At 38.7% G+C, this 21,620-nt stretch overlaps 1 protein-coding gene, 1 long non-coding RNA gene and 2 pseudogenes across 2 annotated transcripts; 3 read left to right on the forward strand and 1 right to left on the reverse strand.

The window, feature by feature from the left end:
* Positions 1–3,661: 3,661 nt before the first annotated feature.
* Positions 3,662–4,621, forward strand: LOC117803523 (olfactory receptor 51G1-like). The gene has a single exon (XM_034667606.1). The coding sequence runs from the start codon at positions 3,662–3,664 to the stop codon at positions 4,619–4,621; it is 960 nt and encodes a 319-aa protein (XP_034523497.1).
* A 6,556-nt stretch (positions 4,622–11,177) lies between these two features.
* LOC117803555 lies at positions 11,178–14,552 on the forward strand. The gene is made up of 3 exons (XR_004627509.1): positions 11,178–11,291; positions 12,528–12,742; positions 14,488–14,552. It is a non-coding gene; the product is annotated as an uncharacterized LOC117803555 (long non-coding RNA).
* Positions 14,553–14,557: 5 nt separating this feature from the next.
* On the forward strand, positions 14,558–15,547 carry LOC117803554 (annotated as a pseudogene).
* A 3,535-nt stretch (positions 15,548–19,082) lies between these two features.
* Positions 19,083–20,015, reverse strand: LOC100482144 (annotated as a pseudogene).
* Between the last annotated feature and the right edge of the window lie 1,605 nt (positions 20,016–21,620).

Raw genomic sequence — 21,620 nt, forward strand, 5'->3', positions numbered from 1 at the left:
CCAGGAAAAAACTTCTGGTGGAAAAAAGACAGTCTCTTCAATAAATGGTGCTGGGAAAATTGGACAGCTACAAGCATCTGTCTTCTGCTCAGGTCATGAACCTGGGGTCCTGGGATCGAGCCCCGTATCAGGTTCCCTGCTTGGTGGGGAGCCTACTTCTCCCTCTCCCTCTGCCTGCCACTCCCTCTGCTTGTGCTCTCTCTCTGTCAAATAAATAAATAAACTTTAAAAAAAACCAAACACAGGAATGATTTACTTTGCCTATGTTTTTCAGAATTTACTGCTGTAAGAAAAATTGATTTAAAGGAATGATACAAAAAAGGAAAGAATTAAATGAGTTAAATGTCTAACCAAATAGTTTAGAAGAGAAATCATGACAGAGGTAAAGAACAGAAGTGAATTAGTTAAAAACTTTGGTTATAGAAACAAGAGGTCATATTGATGGGTGGACAGGAGTAAAAAGGTTTGAATAATCAAGGACAACACCTAGTTTTTACATATTATCAACTATACAACATGAATTACATTTACTAAAATGGAAATATTAAGGCAATTATCAAGAATTCTTTCTTGGCCATGTGATCTTTGTTGTGCCTTTTAGACGCACAAGCAGAGATATCCAGTAGACTGTTTCTTATTTCCCCACTCTTATTGGAGATTCTTAGAGCTCTCCCCACTTCACTCTCTTCTCTGCCCAACAAAACCTCTTCCTTTCAAGACCTGCCTCCCTCAGTATTCTTCTAGACCTATCTTTTGGGTCAAATAGTAGAGAAAAGTGAGAAAACAACACATGCTCAGCTGTGGGAGGCATTTGCAGGAGAGGACAAGGGTATTACTCGGGGAAGCTTGGTAAACACTCTCTGCAGTCTGAGTGGGAAGGGCCCTTTATGAATTATATCCATCACTCTGGGTCCTAGCGTGTGACTGAGGGTCATCATAGTACAGAAAGACTACTTTCTGAAATAGGGTTAAAATGTTTCATTAGCAGTTACAGAACCTTTAGAAGCAGGGCTTAGATTCTAATTCTGTTTTTTCCTTTTGTTTCAGATTAATTATTGTCATCATTTGTGAGAGGTATTTTTAGTTTTATTCTCTAAATAGTTTCAACATTTGAAAAGTAAGCCAAGTGAAAATCAAATTTACCTCATCTTTAAAGCATGTTTAACAAAATGCATTCATTTCATCTTTGACATTGCCATTTGTTTTTATAAAGAGAAATGACCCAAAAAATCATGGCTATTTTATTCACTATTTTTAGCCCATGTATGTATATTTTGAGTAATTTAATTGTACAGTAGATGCTGAATGAGTTATACTTTTTCATTTGCTACTTATTTACTAGTGTTTCAGTTCAACTTTAGGGGCAGGGATCACATCATTTTAAAATTGATTGGACAATTTAACTTGGTATATAACAGTGGGTATGGCTGAGAAACATTAGTCTTATTCTCTTTCTTATGTCAGAGAAGCCAGAACTTTTTAGATTCTAATTCTAATGATTCTTTTCATTTATTTTAAGAAAGAGAGAGAGACAATGATAGCAGGGAGCAGGGCAAAGGGAGAGGGCGAGAGAGAATTTTAAATAGCCTGCGTACTCAGCATGGAGCCTGATGTGGGGCTTCAGCTCACATCCCTGGGATCATGACATGAGCCAAAATCAATAGGCACTTATCTGACTGAGCCACCCAGGTGCCCCTAATTCTAATAATTCTTATGTTTGCTCAGTAATATTTCGGAACCTCAGGCTACCCATACGTAACATGGCCTCTGTTGATCTCATATAGATATTTAGTGGTTCAAATACAATAAATAGATAAATAATTTTAAGGAGTCTAAAAGTACTCTTGGACATTGAGATATGATTATAACTCATGAATAAACTTAAGGAATTGGATAATGATATCTGTTTTTTCTTTATGTAGAGATCGCCATTCATAACTATAAAAGAATCATTGCATTATGAGGCTTAAGGTATAGATGGTTAAGTGACCAGGGCTTTAGTAACACACATAACATGTTGTGTGGTTGTTGTGACAGAAGGAAAGTGTGCAGGAAAAGTACAGATCGGTAAAATATTGAGCTAGTGAAGTGTCTGAAGGAATGAATTTGTTGTCTTGACATTGCTTTGGCGTTAAGGACTGCATGTGGTGTAGGCTGGAGCTCAGATGTTGACCAAGCTAGTCACATGGCTGCAGGAAGCAGACAGGTGAGGCAGCCACTATTCTGGGAATGAGCAGAGCTCTGAAACTGATATTTATGAAAGCTACTATTGTTCCTGTGTGACTTCAGGCAAACCACTTCAGTCTCTAAGGCTCGGTCTACGTATCTACAACATGCTTCCTTTTTGTTGTCATTGGAGATATTTTACAGTACAAATATGATGATTAAAATGTAAAAATTCAAATTGAAAGAGAACTGGGGTAAGCACTTTCGTAAATTATTTAATGTAATTATCTGTACCATATTGTGAGATGGGGTTTATTCACTTTGGGACTGAAATGGATTAAAACTGAATGAACAAGGAAGCAAACATGAGAAAATTAGGAGAATGGCACCAGACTGTTGCAATTATAATGCACCACTGTATCACAGTCTGAGAATGTGGGGGGTACTAACTTCATTCTAAGACCATAGGGACAGTGAGGTTGAGATCGCTGGTATTTTTCCTTCCTCTGTCAGAGATGGCCCAAGGCCATGTGCAAACAGGAGCATAAGAAAAAGAGTTGCAAGTTCCAGTGACACCAGAAGGGAGGCTCCAGGATCAACAAGGCTAATGTAGCTCACACATCAATTGTGTCAAAGGAAAAAACGTTAACAATTCACTGAAGTAAAACTCTGGCCTGACTGCAGTTTAAGTGCACATAGATGCACCTTGGTGGAGAATATGAAATGGAATCCAAACTCCAAACACCCAAGATTGAGTAAGTGAGGTAAGTGCCATTTACCCCTGGATGGGCTTCTGGGTCCCACTTAAACCAGTTTGAAGCCTCATTTATTTCCCTCTCTAATTGGTAACCACACTCACTGTATATACAGTTTTTGAAGTATCCATTCATATCATATAATACGATTTGATTAGTCTTATGGATTTTTTTCCCCACTGGAGATAGTTAACTGTGTGCATTTACTGCCTACGCTTTTTCTGACGTTCCTTCTAAAATGTTTCCATCCAGTGTCCTTGTCAGAGGAAAATGAAGGCTTAACATGGAGAGATCAGGGTCGTGGAAAATATCCTTACTTAACATCATACACAAAAACAAATGACAAGTAAATGATGAATCTAAAAATAAATAGAAACAAACCAACCTACAAAAATATTAGTAGAAACAATAGGAGACTATATTATAAATTGAGGGGAGGGAAGAGTATCCTGTGAATGACTCAAAATCCAGAATCAATGGAATAAAAGATTGACAGAAAACTATATAACCATAAACCATGTAAAGGATTAAAAACTAATATAATAAAAGAGGATGGTGTCTTTGAGTAATTTTTCAAAATCATTTTACAAACTGTATAGATAATGTCTCTACAAAGCAATAAGACTTCAGAAAAAACCTAATGTAGAAACATGAGTTGCTGTCTTCTCAATGCTTGTGTTTTTCTTCCTTCTAGGAGCCCACATTTTTATGATTGGAAAATGACTACTTGGGACAGCCTCATGGCAGAGTCTAACTCCAGTACTGAACGGTTTGCTTCATTCTACCTCACTGGGATTCCTGGCTACGAGAATGGTAATCACTTTATTCCCATCCCTTTGTGTGTGTGCTACCTGATCGGAACAGTGGGCAACTACACAATCCTTCACATCATCCACACAGACAAGAGCCTCCACCAGCCCATGTACTACTCCCTGGCCATGCTGTCCCTCACTGACATGGGCATGTCATTCTCCACCCTGCCTACAGTATTAAAAATCTTCTGGTTTGATGTGAGGGAGATTGAGGTGAATGCTTGTGTGGTCCAAATGTATTTTATCCATACTTTTTCTCTGATGGAGTCAGCTGTGCTTCTAGCCATGGCTTTTGACAGGTATGTGGCCATTTGTGATCCTTTGAGGTATTCCAGCAAACTCACCCCACAACGCATTATCTATATAGGGGTCTTCATTGTAATCAGATGCTCCATTGTTCTCACTGTTATTCTTGTTCGTATTCCCACATTTTCCTTCTGTCACTCCCATGTTCTCTCCCAGTCTTTCTGCTTGCATCAAGAAGTCATCCAGTTGGCTTGTGACGACATCTCATTCAACATTTTATATGGCTTGTTTGTTGTTGCTTTTTACTGGGGGGTAGATTCTTTAGGAATCTTGTTATCTTATGCTTTCATCCTCCATTCTGTGCTAGGCATTGCATCCCAGAGAGGGAAGCTCAAAGCCCTCAATACGTGTGCTTCCCACATTTGTGCCGTGCTCATTCTGTATGTGCCCATGATAGGGCTATCCTTAGTGCATCGCTTTGCAAAACACTCCTCCCCCCTTGTCCACATAACCATGGCCAATATTTACCTGTTAGTTCCGCCAGTATGTAACCCAATCATTTATAGCATCAAGACAAAGCAGATTCGCCAAGGCTTCCTAAGGATATTAGCACCCAAAAGGGTTGGATTTGCTCACACTTAGAAGGGATAAGATTCTCTGTTATTTTGACCTTTGCATCCATGACCTTCATTCTGAAGATAACCAGCTTAGAATTTCTTGGACACATTTGATGTATAGTAAGTACATGATAGTTAATAAATTCTACATATCTCTGTAAGAAAAACATTGTAATTGTTTCTATCATTACTCCCTAGCTTTAAAGCATCTCAAAACCCTGATACAAGGATGTTTAGTAAGAGGAAATTCATTTCATCCAAAACATGTATGGAAATATTTTTTGTTCAGGTTTGAAGAGAAACCCAATTTTCCATGTTAAAACTAAGACTTACAGAAGTTAACTATGCAAGGGTAACAGAGGTAATATGTAGCCGACTGGGCACGGGTAACTGGGTCCATTTTCCTTCAAATGAAGCAAAGCAGACTTTATTCTTCAGATTTTGAGCCAAATCATAATCAAATGGGTATTTTAGTTTATATATAGAATAAATAATAAGATTGCATTTCTTTGTCTGCTTTACTTCTGTTGGAATGAATGTCAGAACAAGCTTGGGTGGTGAATGCATTGGGTTAGTTTTCACCACACCAGTCAACACTTCAACTCACAGGGCTGTGTGCTCATGCTGAGTATCAAATATATCAAACCCCCTTGGTCAGTGTACACTCCTGTGAGGAAAAATGTCTTCAGAACTTTAAACCAACTAGAGTAAGAGAGATGCCGAAAACTGCCCAAGTTTAACGGGAGAATAGAGATGTATCAGAAGCAATTAGAAAGACCTGTGGAGAAAGGGGATCCCTCCTACACTGTTGGTGGGAATGCAAGTTGGTACAGCCACTCTGGAAAACAGTGTGGAGGTCCCTTAAAAAGTTAAAAATTGAGCTACCCTATGACCCAGCCATTGCACTACTGGGTGTTTACCCCAAAGATACAGGTAGTAAAGAGAAGGGCCATATGCACCCCAATGTTCATAGCTGCATTGTCCACAATAGCCAAATCATGGAAGGAGCCGAGATGCCCTTCAACAGATGACTGGATTAAGAAGCTGTGGTCCATATATACAATGGAATATTACTCAGGCTATCAGAAAGAACGAGTTCTCAACATTTGCTGCAACATGGATGGCACTGGTGGAGATAATGCTAAGTGAAATAAGTCAAGCAGAGAAAGACAATTATCATATGGTTTCTCTCATCTATGGAACATAAGAACTAGGAAGATCGGTAGGGGAAGAAAGGGATAAAGAAAGGTGGGGTAATCAGAAGGGGGAATGAAGCATGAGAGACTATGGACTCTGAGAAACAAACTGAGGACTTCAGAGGGGAGGGGGGTGGGAGAATGGGGATAGACTGGTGATGGGTAGTAAGGAGGGCACGTATTGCTTGGTGCACTGGGTGTTATACGCAACTAATGAATCATCGAACTTTACATCAGAAACTGGGGATGTAATGTATGGTGACTAACATAATATAATAAAAAAACATTAAAAAAAAAGAGCATTGAAACAGAATTTAAACTAATTATTTTTCACTCTAGTACCATAAGGATAATGAGATTCTGAATGCTGGTATCTTCTTGCATCTGTCACCTGTTCTATCTTCTTATCTTTTCTCAGTGCCAGCTTTTTCTGACTGAGGTATGTGGGAAAACTAAATATGCAATGATGTAGCTGAATTTTCTTTCTTACACTTGAGCAACTGGCTTCTCTGAGATGATCCCCAATTTTGAAAAAAAATGATTGTACCTGATTAATCAAAAAATGGACATCAGTTTTCTTGTAGGAAAACAATGAAGAAAAAATGACATATTAAAAATTCAGCACTTTATAAACTCCAGATAGTGATAGTCATGGTGATCGGCGCAGAGATGAAAAGTGACAGATATATACGTGTATGTGAAATAGATATTTGTCTTTTGGATTAATTAAGGATTTGTTAGGAAACATATGCCACACTCAAACTGGATAATTTCAAGAATTTTATCAAAGGATCAGGAGTCATTGAAAATATGTTGGCAAGATTAAGGAAAATGAAGAAGGTTTATACTTATATTTGTATCTGTATCTATATTTATAGTATTCCAGATGAGGAGTTGGCTATCATCACTAGTCCCAGTGAGGCAAAGGAAAAAGAGTTTGCCCAAACTTAGAAAAGGCATCATGTGGAAAAGGACACTTGACATCCACTTCCCCTTTCTGTAGAGAGATGCAGCCATTATGAGGGGTTGGTGGGGATCCAGGGGAGTAAACACCTCAACCGTGTGTTCTTTTGTATTCCTGTTTACAGCTCCCATCACTGACTAAGTCCAACCAGGAGCCAGAGAGTGAAAGGAGCTGTTCATGCAGTCTGTTATGGTCAGGACACAAAGCAGGGTAGATTGGGGAAATAGAATGAGCATGCCCTTGTCATAGAAACCACTTTGACTTTCATTTTTATATCCACTCTCAGGCTTGCAGCCTAGGGAGTACTCTATCCATAGCTCTAAATGTGGATATTTGCCAATCACATTCTCCCCATTATAGTGACTCATTCAAAATTGAACTTATGACCTAAGGTTGTTAAAGATGTTGGCAGTGGAAAACAAAATTGTTTTCTTATTTCTTTCCATTGTATACTTGAGGAATATATAGACCATCCAGTGAAAGAGGATGGATGTAATGACTAATGAAAACCCTTTAATTTGGGATCCTTGATTATATAAAACTTAAATGATACAAAAGATGTTTAAATTAAAATTAAAGAAACTAAAGTATAAGGAAAATTATGAGGCATCCAGTGCCAGTGAAGGCAGTAAGTTCAGATCATTTGTCTGGCAAGTCCTTAAGATATTCGAAGATGGAACTGTGAGGGTTTTCCTACAGTTAAGGTATAAATAATCTCACATTTTCATAGACTATCAGTTCATGGTAAATTTCTATAGTAATTGAGTACATTTTCTGTAGGAGTTCTATTACTTATACTGAGGGCATCAATTTCTGAAAAAAACAGTTCTCAATTGAAAACATTAAATACAGCAGTGACTGAAGATTAGTGAGTTGTGACATATGTGCAATAAACAACATTTGAGCTCAGTGAATACATGACATAGTTGTTAGGTGTTATTTTTTTTTCATTTTCTTTTTTCTTTTTTTCTCTTTTTAAAAATTTCTTTCTCTCTCTCTTTTTTTTTCATTTAAATTCCAATTATTTAACATACAGTGCAATATCGGTTTCAGGAGCAGAATTCAGGGATTCATCACTTACATACGACACTCAGGGCCCCTCATAATAAATGCCTTTCTTAATGCCCATCAACCATCTAGCCCAACCTCCCTCCACCTCCCTCCATCAACCCTCACTTTGTTCCCTATCATTAGGAGTCTCTTATGGCTTCTCTCCTTCTCTCCATTTTTTCTTTCCCCCCTTCCCATATGTTCATTTGTTTTCTTTCCTAAATTCCACACATGAGTGAGATCATATGGTATTTGTCTTTCTTTGACTGACTTATTTCACTTAGCATAATACACTAGCTCCATCCATGTTGTTGCAAATGGCAAGATTTCATTCTTTTTGCTGGCTGAATAATATTCCATCATATATCTCTATCTCTATCTCTCTATCTATCTATCATCTATCTATTTATATCTATCATCTTTATCCTTTCATCAGGTGATGGACATTTGGGCTCTCTCCATTGCTTGGCTATTTGTTGATAATACTGCTGCAAACATCAGGATGCATATACCTCTTTTTTGGATCCTTTGGGTACATACCTACTAGGGCAATTGCTGGATAGTAGGGTTGTTCTATTTTTAACTTTTTGAAGAGCCTCCAAACTGTTCTCCAGAGTGGCTGTGCCAGTTTGCATTCCCACCAACAGTACAAGAGGGTTCCCTTTTCTCTGTATCCTCACCAGTACCTGTTGTTTCTTGTATTATTAATTTTAGCCATTCTGACAGATGCAAGGTGGTATCTCATAGTGGTTTTGATCTGTATTTCGTTGATGATGAGTGATGTTGAGCATTTGTTCATGTGTCAGTTAGCCACCGGGATGTCTTCTTTGGAAAGCTGTATATTCATGCATTTCATTCATTTTGAATTTACTTTTGTGTGTGGTGTAAGAAAGTGGTCCAGTTTCATTCCTCTGCATGTTGCTGCCCAGTTTCCCAACACCATTTGTTGAAGAGACTGTCGTTTTTCCATTGGACATTCTTTCCTGATTTGTCAAAGATTAGTTGACTCTATAGTTGTGGGGCCATTTCAGGCTTCTCAATTTGCTTCCATTGATCTATGTGTCTGTTTTTGTGTCAATACCATACTGTCTTGATCGCTAGAGCTTTGTAATATAGCTTGAAATCTGGAATCATGATGCCTTGTTTTGTTTTCCTCTTTCAGAAATGCTTTGGGTATTTGGGGTCTTTTGTGGTTCCCACAAATTTTAGGATTGCTTGTTCCAGCTCTGTGAAAAATGCTGGTGTTATTTTGATAGGGACTGCATTGAATGTGTAGATTGCTTTGGGCAGTATAAACATTTTAACAATATTGTTCTTCCAATCCATGAGCTTAGAATGCTATTCTATTTCTTTGTGTCCTCTTCAATTACTTTCACAAGTGTTCTATAGTCTTCAGAGTACAGATCTTTTACCACTTTAGTTAGGTTTATTTCTAGGTATCTCACTGTTTTTGGTGCAATGCCAGTGGAATTGATTCCTTGATTTCTTTTTCTGCTGCTTAGTTATTGTTGTATAGGTATTTCTGCACATTGATTTTATATCCTGCAGCTTTGCTGAATTTGCATATGAGTTCTAGAATTTTTTTGGTGGAGTCTTCCAGGTTTTCTACACAAAGTATCATGTTGTATGCAAATAATGAAAGTTTGATTCTTCCTTCCCAATTTGGATATCTTTTATTTCTTTTTGTTGTCTGATTGCTGAGCCCAGGATTTCCAACACTATGTTAAATAGTAATGGTAAGAATGGACATCCTTGTCTTGTTCCTGACAATAGGGGAAAGGCTCTCAGGTTTTCCCCATTGAGGACGATATTAGCTGTGGGTCTTTTGTACGTGACCTTCATGATGCTCATGTATGTCTCATCTATCCCGCTTTGCTGTATTTTGTCAACTACTTCTTCTGCATCTATTGACAGGATCATATGGCTCTTTTCTTTTCTTGTATGAATGTGGTGTATCTTGTCGATTGATTTGTGAATGTTGAACCACCCCAGCAGCCAGTGATATATCCCACAAGATTGTGGTGAGTAATTCTTAGAATGTACTCTTGAATTTGATTTGCTAGTGTTTTATTGATAATTTTTGTATCCATGTTCATCAGGGATATTGGCCTGTAATTCTCTTTTTTAGCGGGGCCTTTGGTATTGGAATCAAGGTAAAGCTGGTTTCTAGAATGAGTTTGGAAGTTTTCCTTCCATTTCTATTTTTTGAAACAGTTTGAGGAGAATAGGTATTAACTCTTCTTTAAATGTCTGGTAGAAACCCCTGGGAATCAATCTGATCCTAGACTTTTGTTTGCTGAGGGATGCTAGGCAGTATAATTAGATCAATATTGCCAAAATCAACAACAAAGTTGGAAAAATTCATATGAGACCACATTTTTAGAAGTAGTTTCTGTACTAAACAGGGCTGACATTACAATTGGAACATCCGCCCTAATTATAGATTTCTGATTATTCAATAGTGTACAGGCCAAACTGTTGCATTGCTCAATCACAAATAGACATTCAGGAATCAGTACTGTTGACAAAGGGAGAGTTTTAATAGTTGAGTAAATCTTCTCTTTTTAGACATATTAAACATATTAATCTGTGTCATTAGGAAGAGCTCTATGGCACAGTGAAAAAAGTGCCATACCAGGCAATCAGATCTGAGTGATGACATTGGTTTCATTCCTTATATTGTGGCTTTTAATAGAGATTTTTTTAAAGATTTTATTTATTTATTTGACAGAGAGAGACAGCCAGCGAGAGAGGGAACACAAGCAGGGAGAGTGAGAGAGGAAAAAGCAGGCTCCCAGCAGAGAAGCCTGATGTGGGGCTCGATCCCAGAACGCTGGGCTCAATCCCAGAACGCTGGGATGACGCCCTTAGCCAAAGGTAGACACTTAATGACTGCTCCACCCAGATGCCCCTTTAATAGAGACTTTTTATACCAGTTTTAGGTTCACAGCAAAATTCAGTAGAAGGAACACAAATTTCCATGTACCCACTGCTGTATGATGTTGAGGGAGGCAGATCACATGACTGAGTCTCATTTTCATCCCGTGCATCGTAATAGAACTGAACTAGAGACACTTCCAGCTCTTAGGGCACAGACTCTGTGTCCCTCCCCAGTTTAGGTTTAACAAGACCCTCTCGTTGGCTACACCATATCCAAAAATCTTTACTGCCCATCATATTCTGGATACAAGCTAGTATTTCATATTGCATGGCACTACCTCATTTGTTCCCAGACATTGAGGCGACAAGCATTAGAGAATCTCAACAGCCTTCTTGCCCCTGTGTTCCCAAACTGCCACACCCTGCTGCAGCCTGAGTGGTGGAGAGAAACCGAACTGAATTGGTGGCACTGACAGGGTTGCACGCACTGTCCTGCATTTATCCTGGGGCCTCATACCTCAGAGGACTGGAGGAAGACTTATGAACTGATCCTTCTTGCTCTGAGAATTAGAATGGTCTCTTGACAAGAGGAACTATTCTGCCAGGTAAGTGAGCACTGAGGGCAATAAAAGTGGGAGGTAAGAGGAAAACACAGAGACAAAAGAGAGGAGAGTGGACAACCAGAGTGGAGAAGGACGATCAGGTGAGTGTTCCAGAAGAGAAAGGCTCTCAGTTCATCATAGGACATAATTTTCACCAAAATACCTTCATTGTTCATGCTCATTCTTACAGTATTCAAGCCAGACTCGGTCAGAGTTTTCAGACTGTACTTGCCTGAGATACCCTAGACCTTTATGGTAGGTGGTCTCTGTCTCCATGGGCAGGATGTGATACTTACACGGGGTGACGATTTATTTTTCTGACGTGACAGAATGGAGATTCCAGAGTGTGACTGGGATTGTATCAGATAGCCTTAAAGTCCCACAGTATCCCAAGTATCAGTGCTTTTTAATATGACATTAAGTGTGACTCAGAGGTCTAAACCCCAAATTATAACTTCTTCTGATTTTTGAGTTTGTAAACTAACTCTTTAAACTCTACCTTCCTCCTCTGAGGAATGGAAGAAGACATCACAAGGGCATGTGAATGAATTTGAAATTAGACAATCAGAAGCAATAGGAACTGGGCAGTCAAAATGAACCCATGTCAAATATAAGGAGTTGTGGAATAATTGGCAGGGCAGATCTTAGGGATATGTGGAATATTACCGAATATATGTTACTTTAGAATATATGTTACAACTTCACAAGGGAATACTAACATGGCTGCTCAGATTCCAGGCTCATCGTAGTCCCAAATCTCATTCCTTTTCTTAGAGAGACTTCCCATTTTATCCTGGGATGTATCTTCTTTTTTATTTCCTTCCCAAATTGGCAATGAGTGGGATGAAAAAATATATAAATAAAGCCATCAAAATTACCAGAAGAATTTCGGGGTAGAAAAAAAACATGAAGCAGTTTATACCTATGGGTGTACTAACTTTTCACTGGATGAAACAGAGATAAATCTGATATCCGTTCTTTCCCACGCCTCAGCCAATTAGCTCACTTTTGTGAGTAGCCCTCTCAGGGTGTTTCCTCTCTGGAAGGATACTCCAGAGTCTCCACATATCTTCCTACCTCCCATTACACTTCAAAGAAATATTGTTATTGTCATTGCTGTCTGTCATCATTATCACGATTATTTTCTGTTCACTAATGTAAGGCTGTATGCTAAGTGTTTTACCCACGTTAGCTCCTTTAATCTGAAGCACGATCCTGTCAAATTGTTTTTCCCTACAGTTCACAGATGAGGCTACTTTGCTACAGAGAAAAATAAGCCATTCATCCAACTTAAAAAGTGAGGAAGTTTTGGAACCAGAATTTTCCTGATGTGGATAAGCTTGTGAAAGCAGAGGGAGAGTCTGAACGAGGGGGATGGTGGACAGTTGTCTCCTAAAACCTCAATAGAAAGTCATGGAGATGATAAAGCTGCTTCAGACTGGCCTCCAGCTCAGGTATCTACCATTTTTTAATTAAACTTCAAGTTCACCTCTTCTTGGCAGAGGGAAAGAGCCACTCTGAAATCAGAGAAATGGTCTGAACTGATTAAGCAGCGAGGTAAAAAAGAAGGCAGATTTCTACATTTGGATTAGGGATGAGATATTGGAAAGTAATCAACAAAAACAAGTAATAATATTGGAAAATCTTGGCACTGAAGGTAGTGAATGCAGGTATAGAAAGGTAGAAAGGAAGGCGAGAGAGACAAGCCCAGGGCAAGAGAAGCAGGAATTGGTGGTGGTAATAAGTCAGGCTGATTGAAGAAACTAGCAGGACCATAGGCACCAGGTTATACAATATGTGAGCAGTATTCAGTTGTAATATGAGTAGTCAGAGAGACTGAATTCATCTCTGGCGTTTACTTATTTGACTTCTTGATTACGGGTCTTCCATTTCCTCAAAAATTGTGATTATTAATCATTCCAGTCAAAACTGCTGAATTCAGATTTTATCTGTGTGGACCTAGAGAAGATTGAAGGGGATGTGAAGTTCCCTAAGGACCAAAGTAGACTTTACGTGATAAGAAGAGACAAGTTTACTCTTTGAAGATGGGAAGTAATCTGTCTCTTGGACTGTAAATTCTCAGAACTGCATTTTGGTGAGTGGGGATTCTTGTCAAGTGATGGGCAAGTGGGATTTTGAGAGGTGGCTCATCTTTCTTACTTCAGAGATGTGTTTCTTGACCACAGAAGAAGTACTGGAATCTATTGGGGGGAAATATATTTTCTCATTTGTTCTGAGTAGGAAAGATTTTGTATCAAGGTCAGATGCTTTTCCTGAGCATTATAGTTTTTGAGTTATCTTATTTTCTCTTGTTTTTGCTTTGAAGCATGAGTTTCTACTCCCTCTTTCCTTATAGCACCTATCTTTCTCTCTTTCTTTCTTTTTCCTTTGGTAGAAGGCACCACTCTCTAAATGACTGATCGGATCTGAAACTAAAAGAAAGAAGGCTTTGAAACTTTAATATCAGAGTCAGAGGCAATTAAACCTTGCTTAAATTATGTATTTTTTTTTTACAATAAGAACATTACATATAAAATTCTATGTTTCATTATTAGAACTTTTTTAAATTCAAAATTGTTATAATTAAGTCTATTTTAACCCATATTTAGCTCCTGGCAATGCTAGTCCAAGACCAAGCCTGTGGCCTCAACTCTACAACTGGGGATATGTCAGTAAGACCTGCTTATGCTAATAAATACTGCTGACCCATACTTGCCGGAATCCTGTAAAGATACCTCCTTGCGTGGTGTTCTAGTACTATTGAAAATCTATGTGGCTTAGGCAGAGCAAGGCATTGTGTGTAAATCACTACAGGAGTCATAAAACAAACAAACCAGCAAACAAACAAGCAAACAAAACAGGCCAATGTTAAGATCAGTAGCCCTAGCCAAGGAAATTCTAGAAGAAAATTATAGAATGAAAGATGTAAACTGGAACCATTTGTGTGTGTGTGTGTGTGTGTGTGTGTGCGTGTGCTGTACTTATAGTGTCTTTAGAAGAAGATTATCCATATTTAGAAAGGATGTCAATAGGTCTGCCTCTGAGAGGCAGAAGGAAATGTCCTTATGGTTTAAAGTAGATATTTTGCTTAACTCACCATGCTCAGCAATGCAGTGAAGAAAGAGCAAAAATGTGGAGACGAAGAGAAGAGTGTTGACTAAAAGCACTGACGGTTCATTTGTTTTGTTTTGTTTTCCAGACTGAGATGCTGATCTCATCATTGCCCTCCCCACTGGAGTGGGATCCTGAAATTGGGTTGTAGTTTTAACAGTGAGCTCCATGGCAACCTTAAACTCCAGTAGTACCCTGTCCTCCACGTTCTATCTCACAGGTATCCCTGGCTATGAGGAATTCCACCACTGGATATCCATTCCATTCTGTGTCCTCTACCTTGTTGGAATAATGGGTAACTGCACCATCCTGCATATTGTCCGGACAGACCCCAGGCTCCACGAGCCCATGTACTACTTCCTGGCCATGCTCTCCCTCTCTGACATGGGCATGTCCATGCCCACAATGATATCACTCTTCAGGGTGCTGTGGTCCATTTCCAGGGAAATCCAGTTCAACACCTGTGTGGTCCAAATGTTTTTTATTCACACTTTCTCCTTCACAGAATCGTCTGTGCTCTTGGCCATGGCCTTTGACTGCTATGTGGCTATCTGCCACCCTCTACGATATGCTACCATTCTCACCCCAAGACTTATCAGTAAAATTGGAATTGCAGCCCTGCTTAGGAGTGCCTTTGCCATGATTCCACTTCTGGTCCGGCTGGCCTTCTTTCCTTTCTGCCATTCGCACATCCTTTCTCATTCCTATTGTCTGCACCAGGACATGATTCGCCTTGCCTGTGCTGACACCATGTTTAATGTTATATATGGATTGGTTCTGATCACTGTGCTGTGGGGCATGGACTCTCTGGGTATTTTTGTGTCTTATATGTGCATCCTTCACTCAATATTAAGAATTACATCGCGTGACGGGAGGCTTAAGGCTCTCAACACGTGTGCATCCCACATCTGTGCTGTACTCATCCTTTATNCATCCTTTACGTGCCTATGATAGGGCTTTCTATTGTCCATCGTTTTGCCAAACACTCCTCCCCACTCATCCATGTCTTCATGGCTCACGTCTACTTATTGGTTCCACCTGTGCTCAATCCCATCATCTACAGTGTGAAGACCAAGCAGATCCGCCAAGGAGTCCTCCACCTGCTTTTCCCCACAAAAATCAGTTCTGTTATGATGTAGGCATGTCCTCAAGGCAATGATGGCATCAACTAAATGGTTTAAACACGTACTGATTTGTCTGCTCTAGGTTTGTTTGCATCAGATTGCCAACAAAAGAGTAAAGAACAGAAATAGAGGCAACGGAGCATCACAAGAAGGTCCCAAAGGAGAGAGTGGGACAATACAGCTTGACTTAACACGTGCTATGTAAATTCCCTCTAAATATGAATATGTTGGAGCAGAGTGTGTTAGGAATCATTTCCATCTATTCCCTTCCATTTCCAAGGTCCTTTATCCATTAATTTTTCATGTAATATATTAGCCCCATGTATCTTTGCTTCCTGATACTCTGTATTTACCAGGAAATTTAATATTATATTTCTTGTTATATCAATGTCTTTGTATATCTACTTTTTCTTTCTTTCTTAATCATGGGAGATACCTTATTTTGACATAAGAGCATATTAGGGCTTGAAGCAGAAGTTATCGATCCTCATGGTACATCTCCATCATCTTTTAAAAGTTTAGATACATGTTCTGCCCTTTCTGAGGATATTTAGTTTCCTTAGGAATAGAAAGGCCCAGGGCGGGTGAGTACAGCAACATAGACAGGTAATGACATTTTCAAAGCTAATTTTTGAAAGATAAAAGTCAAGCGGATGTTCCTAGTTCTGGCTTTCCTTAGTCTTACCTGGGGAATAAATTTCTTTGGCTTTATTTGGAATCCTTAATGCTTCCATTTCCATAGATCTATTTCCCTTATCAAAGTGTTCCTGCCTGAGCTGGCACTGCAATCAATTTTTTATTTTCACGATGATTTAGCACAGAATCCCAAGTTCTTTTTACAATGTATAGAGAAGAATAAGAGAAAGAGATGATGGTAACTGCTATTGGCTCACCCAAGTATCAGTTAAAATTCATGGGCAACTCCTATAATGTTCTTTCCTTTGATCATTCCTGTTACTGTATATAATCCCAATACCAAGACAACAGCTTCTAGTGATCAAGTATTAACTGTTCATGTGTATAGATACACCACCTTAATTAGGAGAGGAGGTATATAAAATGGTCATTACTAGCCATGGTTTTTGGTGGTGATTATACAATAAAAGATCAAAGAAATATACACATTATTAATTAAAATGAGTCTATGTATATATGTTTACTTGAGGGAAAAACAACATTTGACTCACTAAATGTTGATGAGCCAGATAAGTGAGACAATTCATTGTAATGGTTAGAGAATACCAATCAGATAATAATATTCCATTAATGAAGGTAAATAATTATGATGCTGCTCAGTGGTTAGAGATGTAAAAGAATGCAGTTTATCCTCATATGTATTCTTATTTTCAGGTTAATTATATTTGTACTTTTAGGTACTCCTAAACTCTGAAGTCACATACCCTTTCAGTTCAAAGTGATTTAGTAAGTCACCTATTTTATTTTATTAATGTGATTTTTAAAGGCTTTATTTATTTATATGTTTATTTGAGAGAGAGAGAGAACATGTGTTGAGCGAGGGGTGGGGCAGAAGGAGAGGGAGAGAATTTCAAGCAGCTGCACACTAAGCGTGAGGCAGAGGCAAGGCTGGATCTCATGACGTTGACATCATGACTCGAGCCGAAACCAAGAGTCCCACGCTTAACTGACAGTCACTCAGGCACCCCTGTGAGCCACCTATTTTAATTCACCAATCCGAAATCATGAAATTCTCCTATTGATGCCCATGAACTACCTCATCCACCAGATTTGAGGAATTATTAAGTTATCAGTCAGAAAAAACTGGATAATATAAAAATATGCTGCATTTTCCACTGAGGAACATTCAAAGCAGGGTTCAATAATATGATATTCATTTAGAATGTTCCTACATGCCAAATATAGTTTCAGCTTCACCTTTGCTGTTGATCTCATGGAGTCATGTCTAATCACAAATGTCTTATTGTTCCAAGAGAAAAATCATCTATGCAACTGCTTTTCCCTATGGTCTTTACGATTATGTAATTTATTCCTTGTTTAGATTATGACATCAATTTTATGTCTACTTTGTGGTTATATATGTCTCAAATAATTTGTGACCGTATACTTATTTCTTGATTTTTCAATACACATTTTGTAGATCACATGTATGCTGGGTTTCTTGTTAGTATGGACACTCAGTGAAAGATAGATGTTCCCTGTCTTAGTGAAAGAGATACATACTCTACAGTAAAAAAATAAAAGAAAGAAAAAAGAAAAAAATTGTTTCCCAGGTAAGATAAGGACATTGAGTTCCAAAAATACAGAGCTGTGGAATGATAAAAAGGATGAAAATGACAAATGATAAACTAAAAATAACAATGGCAGAAAATGTCCATTGGCTTTCCAGAGTGTCTAGACAGAGTGCCCAGGCCTGGCTTTAGATTGTTTACAGACACACATGAGGCAATGAGTTAAATTTACAAGCTCTGACTTTACCATACAACCATTTAGAATTACTATGAACTTCCTATTCATGTCCAGAAATCTTTGTAAGTATAATGTTGTAGAAATCTGTTTCTTTGTTGGTTTTCCTTCAATAGATACAGGAAAGTCATAGAAATCAGTTAACATGAGATGAGAAATATGTAAGACCCTAAGGCCTTCTTATTCTCCTTCTCTCCTTAACCTCCTTGTTATTCTTGCTGCGATATGCTGCAAATGCAACCAACCTGAGGCAGTTATTTCTTGTTCTTATCATTATTTTAATGACTCCTTGGAGGCAAAAACTATTCAAAGTGAGTGCTATTCAAATAATAAATACCTTCCCTCTACCAAAACTTAGCAACACACTCCCCAACAGATACTGAGTCAACAGCCTACTTTTACTTACATTTAGTTACATAATATCATAAATCAGGAGAATGCTAATTAGCAAATAAAAATATGAGATAAAGAGTAGTACCTGGCATGCCATAACACAAGTTCATGTCAGATTTTCAGTCTGTTCTTTAATTTCTGGCCTAGATTTCTAGGCTTTATATGTGTGCCTATGGTTAGATGTCAAAGAAGTTGAGTCAGTGCATGGTAAAATAGGATAATACATTTCTAAAGTACTATCTAAAAATAAAACTCTCACAAATAAAAGCTGAGGAAATTATATAATTTCAAGGATAGCCAGTAAAAAGTCATGGAAGAGACATTCATGGAAGATATCATCAGAAGTTATAGTGAAGAGTGCATGGGGTCAGGTGATAGCATGGCCTCTGCTGGATGCCTTATGATTTGCATTCTACATCTTCCAACTAATCCACTGGTCTCCATGAATATTGGGGCTTTCTGACAACATAGATGATTGAGAACTCACCTCTATTTGTACGATTATTTATTATCTATCTTTGTGGAGTTACTTTAGGGAAATGAAAAGTCATAAGATATTGTTACTATCTTCAAAAACTTCCAGAAGAGTGAGAGACAAATATGTACATGAAGATAGTGGACGTATGACTATTTTTCAGAGATATATGTTTTCTTTGCTCAAGTTAGAAGTTGATTTCATAAGGATTATTCCAGAAATATAACAGTGGCCCTAAAGTACTCTCTGCTATAATTTCAGGAGATTACCTAGAATACGGGTGCGTATCTCCTGGGTTTTAACGCAGTATACAACAGGGTTGAGAACAGGAGGAATCAGTAGGTATATATAACCCATGATAATATGCACCAGGGGTGGAACATGTTTCCCAAAGCGATGGATGATGGATACCCCCAGCATAGGGACATAGACCAGCAGCACAGCACAAATGTGGGAGACACAAGTGTTAAGGGCCTTGAATTGTTCTTCCCGGGAGGCAATGCCTAGCACAGTGATCAGAATCTTCAAATAAGAGAGGAGAATGAGTACTGAGTCCACTCCACAGGTGATGAGAATGATGAGGTGGCCACAGATGCTATTTATCCAGGGGTCAGAACAGGAGAGCTTAATGACATCTGGATGCAGGCAGGAGGAGTGGGAGAGCACATTAGCCTTACAAAACCTGAGTCACTTAATGAGAAAGGGTCCTGGGAAGATGACAGCCACAGCCCGTAGCAGAAGCCCCACACCTATCTTGGCGATGGTGGAATCGGTCAAAATAGTAGTGTACCTGAGTGGGTTGGAGATGGCCACGTAGCGGTCAAAAGCCATGGTGAGGAGGATGCCTGACTCCATTAAGGAAAACACATGAATGAAGAACATCTGGGTGAGGCAGGCATCAAAGTCTATTTCATGAACATTAAACCAGAAAAGCCTGAGCAGCGTGGGCAGGGTGGCAGCACAGAGTCCCAGGTCAGTAGCAGCCAGCATGGAGAGAAAAAGGTACATGGGTGCATGAAGTGACCATTCCACCCAAATAACCACCGAGATGGTGATGTTCCCCATTAGAGCAATCAGGTAGAGGGCACAAAACAAAATGGAAATCACTGGATGAGAATCTTCCAGACCAGGGAAACCACTCAGTAGAAAGGGTCTGTAGGTACTACCATCGAAAAAGACCATGCCGAGTCATTTGGAGTAATCAATAGTTTAGAGTAAAACAGTCTGGGTTAGCACACCATCACCACGAGCCTTATGTTATGTAGTCGGCATTCTGTGCGTATGCTGTTGACTACATAAATTCCCTTCACCATCTATTCAAATCTGTAATAAAAGAGAAACACACAGGCACTAGTGAACTTTCAGACAAGAGATCATAATAAGAAACTCATTTCAGGTATTTGTTTTCCCCACATAACACTGTCTCAATCAAGAGATGAAATATTGCATAAAAACATAGTTACTAAATTTTTCTAGCATTTCTAATATAAAGTGTGGTATGGTTGCTAGGAGAGGACAACCAAAACTAATATAAGGATTAAAGTCTATGGAGATAGGTGGAAAGTGGAAAAACCTCTCCCATATCCTTACGCTTGTGTCCCCTCTTCAGTTCACTAAGGGATTGAGTGCTGAGATTAGGGAAGTGTGAATGTCATTCACACAGAGTTCCTATCTTTGTAGAGAGAACAGTCTTATATCCCTGATTATATTAGGAGCTACCCTATGATCCANGAATGAAGGGGGGGTAAAGAGAAAGGGGAATGAACCATGAGAGACTGTGGACTCTGGGAAACAAACTGTGGGCTTCAGAGGGGAGGGAGGTGGGGATTGGGATAGGCTGGTGATGGGTATTAAGGAGGGCACGTATTGCATGGTGCACTGGGTGTTACATGCAAGTAATGAATCATGGAACATTGCATCAAGAACTGGGGACGTACTGTATGGTGACTAATATAACAATATAAATATTATTTAAAAAAAATCTCTAACAATACATAATCCCAGGGTCCTGTTAAGAGATGATGATGATGACTCCATTATTTCTGTATCTTTATTCTCTCTTAACTTCATTTTGAAAGTGTGGACCAAAAAACAAGACCGGAGTCCAGGAAGCCCATATTCTGTTCCTCATCGGACACTAGCTATATGATAGTGACTAAGTTGCTTCTGATCTCTGAACTAAGGTTTTTTTTTTTTTTAATTTTTAAAATATTTGAGTGTTGTGGAGTAAAGTAAATGATCTTTAAGGGCTCTTGCCAGGAGGATCTATTTGGTTAAATTTATAAATTTATTTCTAATAAATAAGTACTCAAAAATTGATTATGTGCCCGCACGACTGCCCATCCTAGATATTGCCCTATGCAATCAAAATACAAAGTGGACCAGCTTATGTTGCTATGCCACTACATGTGTCCCATGTGGGGAAAGCTCCCTGGGAGGGATTACATGAGGTCATGTTTATGCGACCCTAAAGGTGAGGAAAAATGCCCACACTGGGTACTGTGATGGGATAGGAAAATTTCAGAAAGGGAGAAAAACCATGAAATAAAAGAAAGGATGAAACGTTTTGGAATTTATAACAATTTGCAGAATAAAGTTCAGAGATGGATACAGCCTTGATATGAAGAGCATTATGAAACAAGACAGAAGTAATCTTAAGAAGTTCTCTATTATTCCTAAATAAATAAATGTAAGCGCTAATTTTGAATGTGTGTGTTTTTGAAAGGGTGAATGGTATGATCGTGTTCATATTGTTAAAAGATGATTCTAGTTGCACTGTGGTCAATT

The sequence above is a fragment of the Ailuropoda melanoleuca genome, chromosome 8, assembly GCF_002007445.2.
Source record: "Ailuropoda melanoleuca isolate Jingjing chromosome 8, ASM200744v2, whole genome shotgun sequence".
In the NCBI taxonomy this organism is placed as follows: domain Eukaryota; kingdom Metazoa; phylum Chordata; class Mammalia; order Carnivora; family Ursidae; genus Ailuropoda; species Ailuropoda melanoleuca.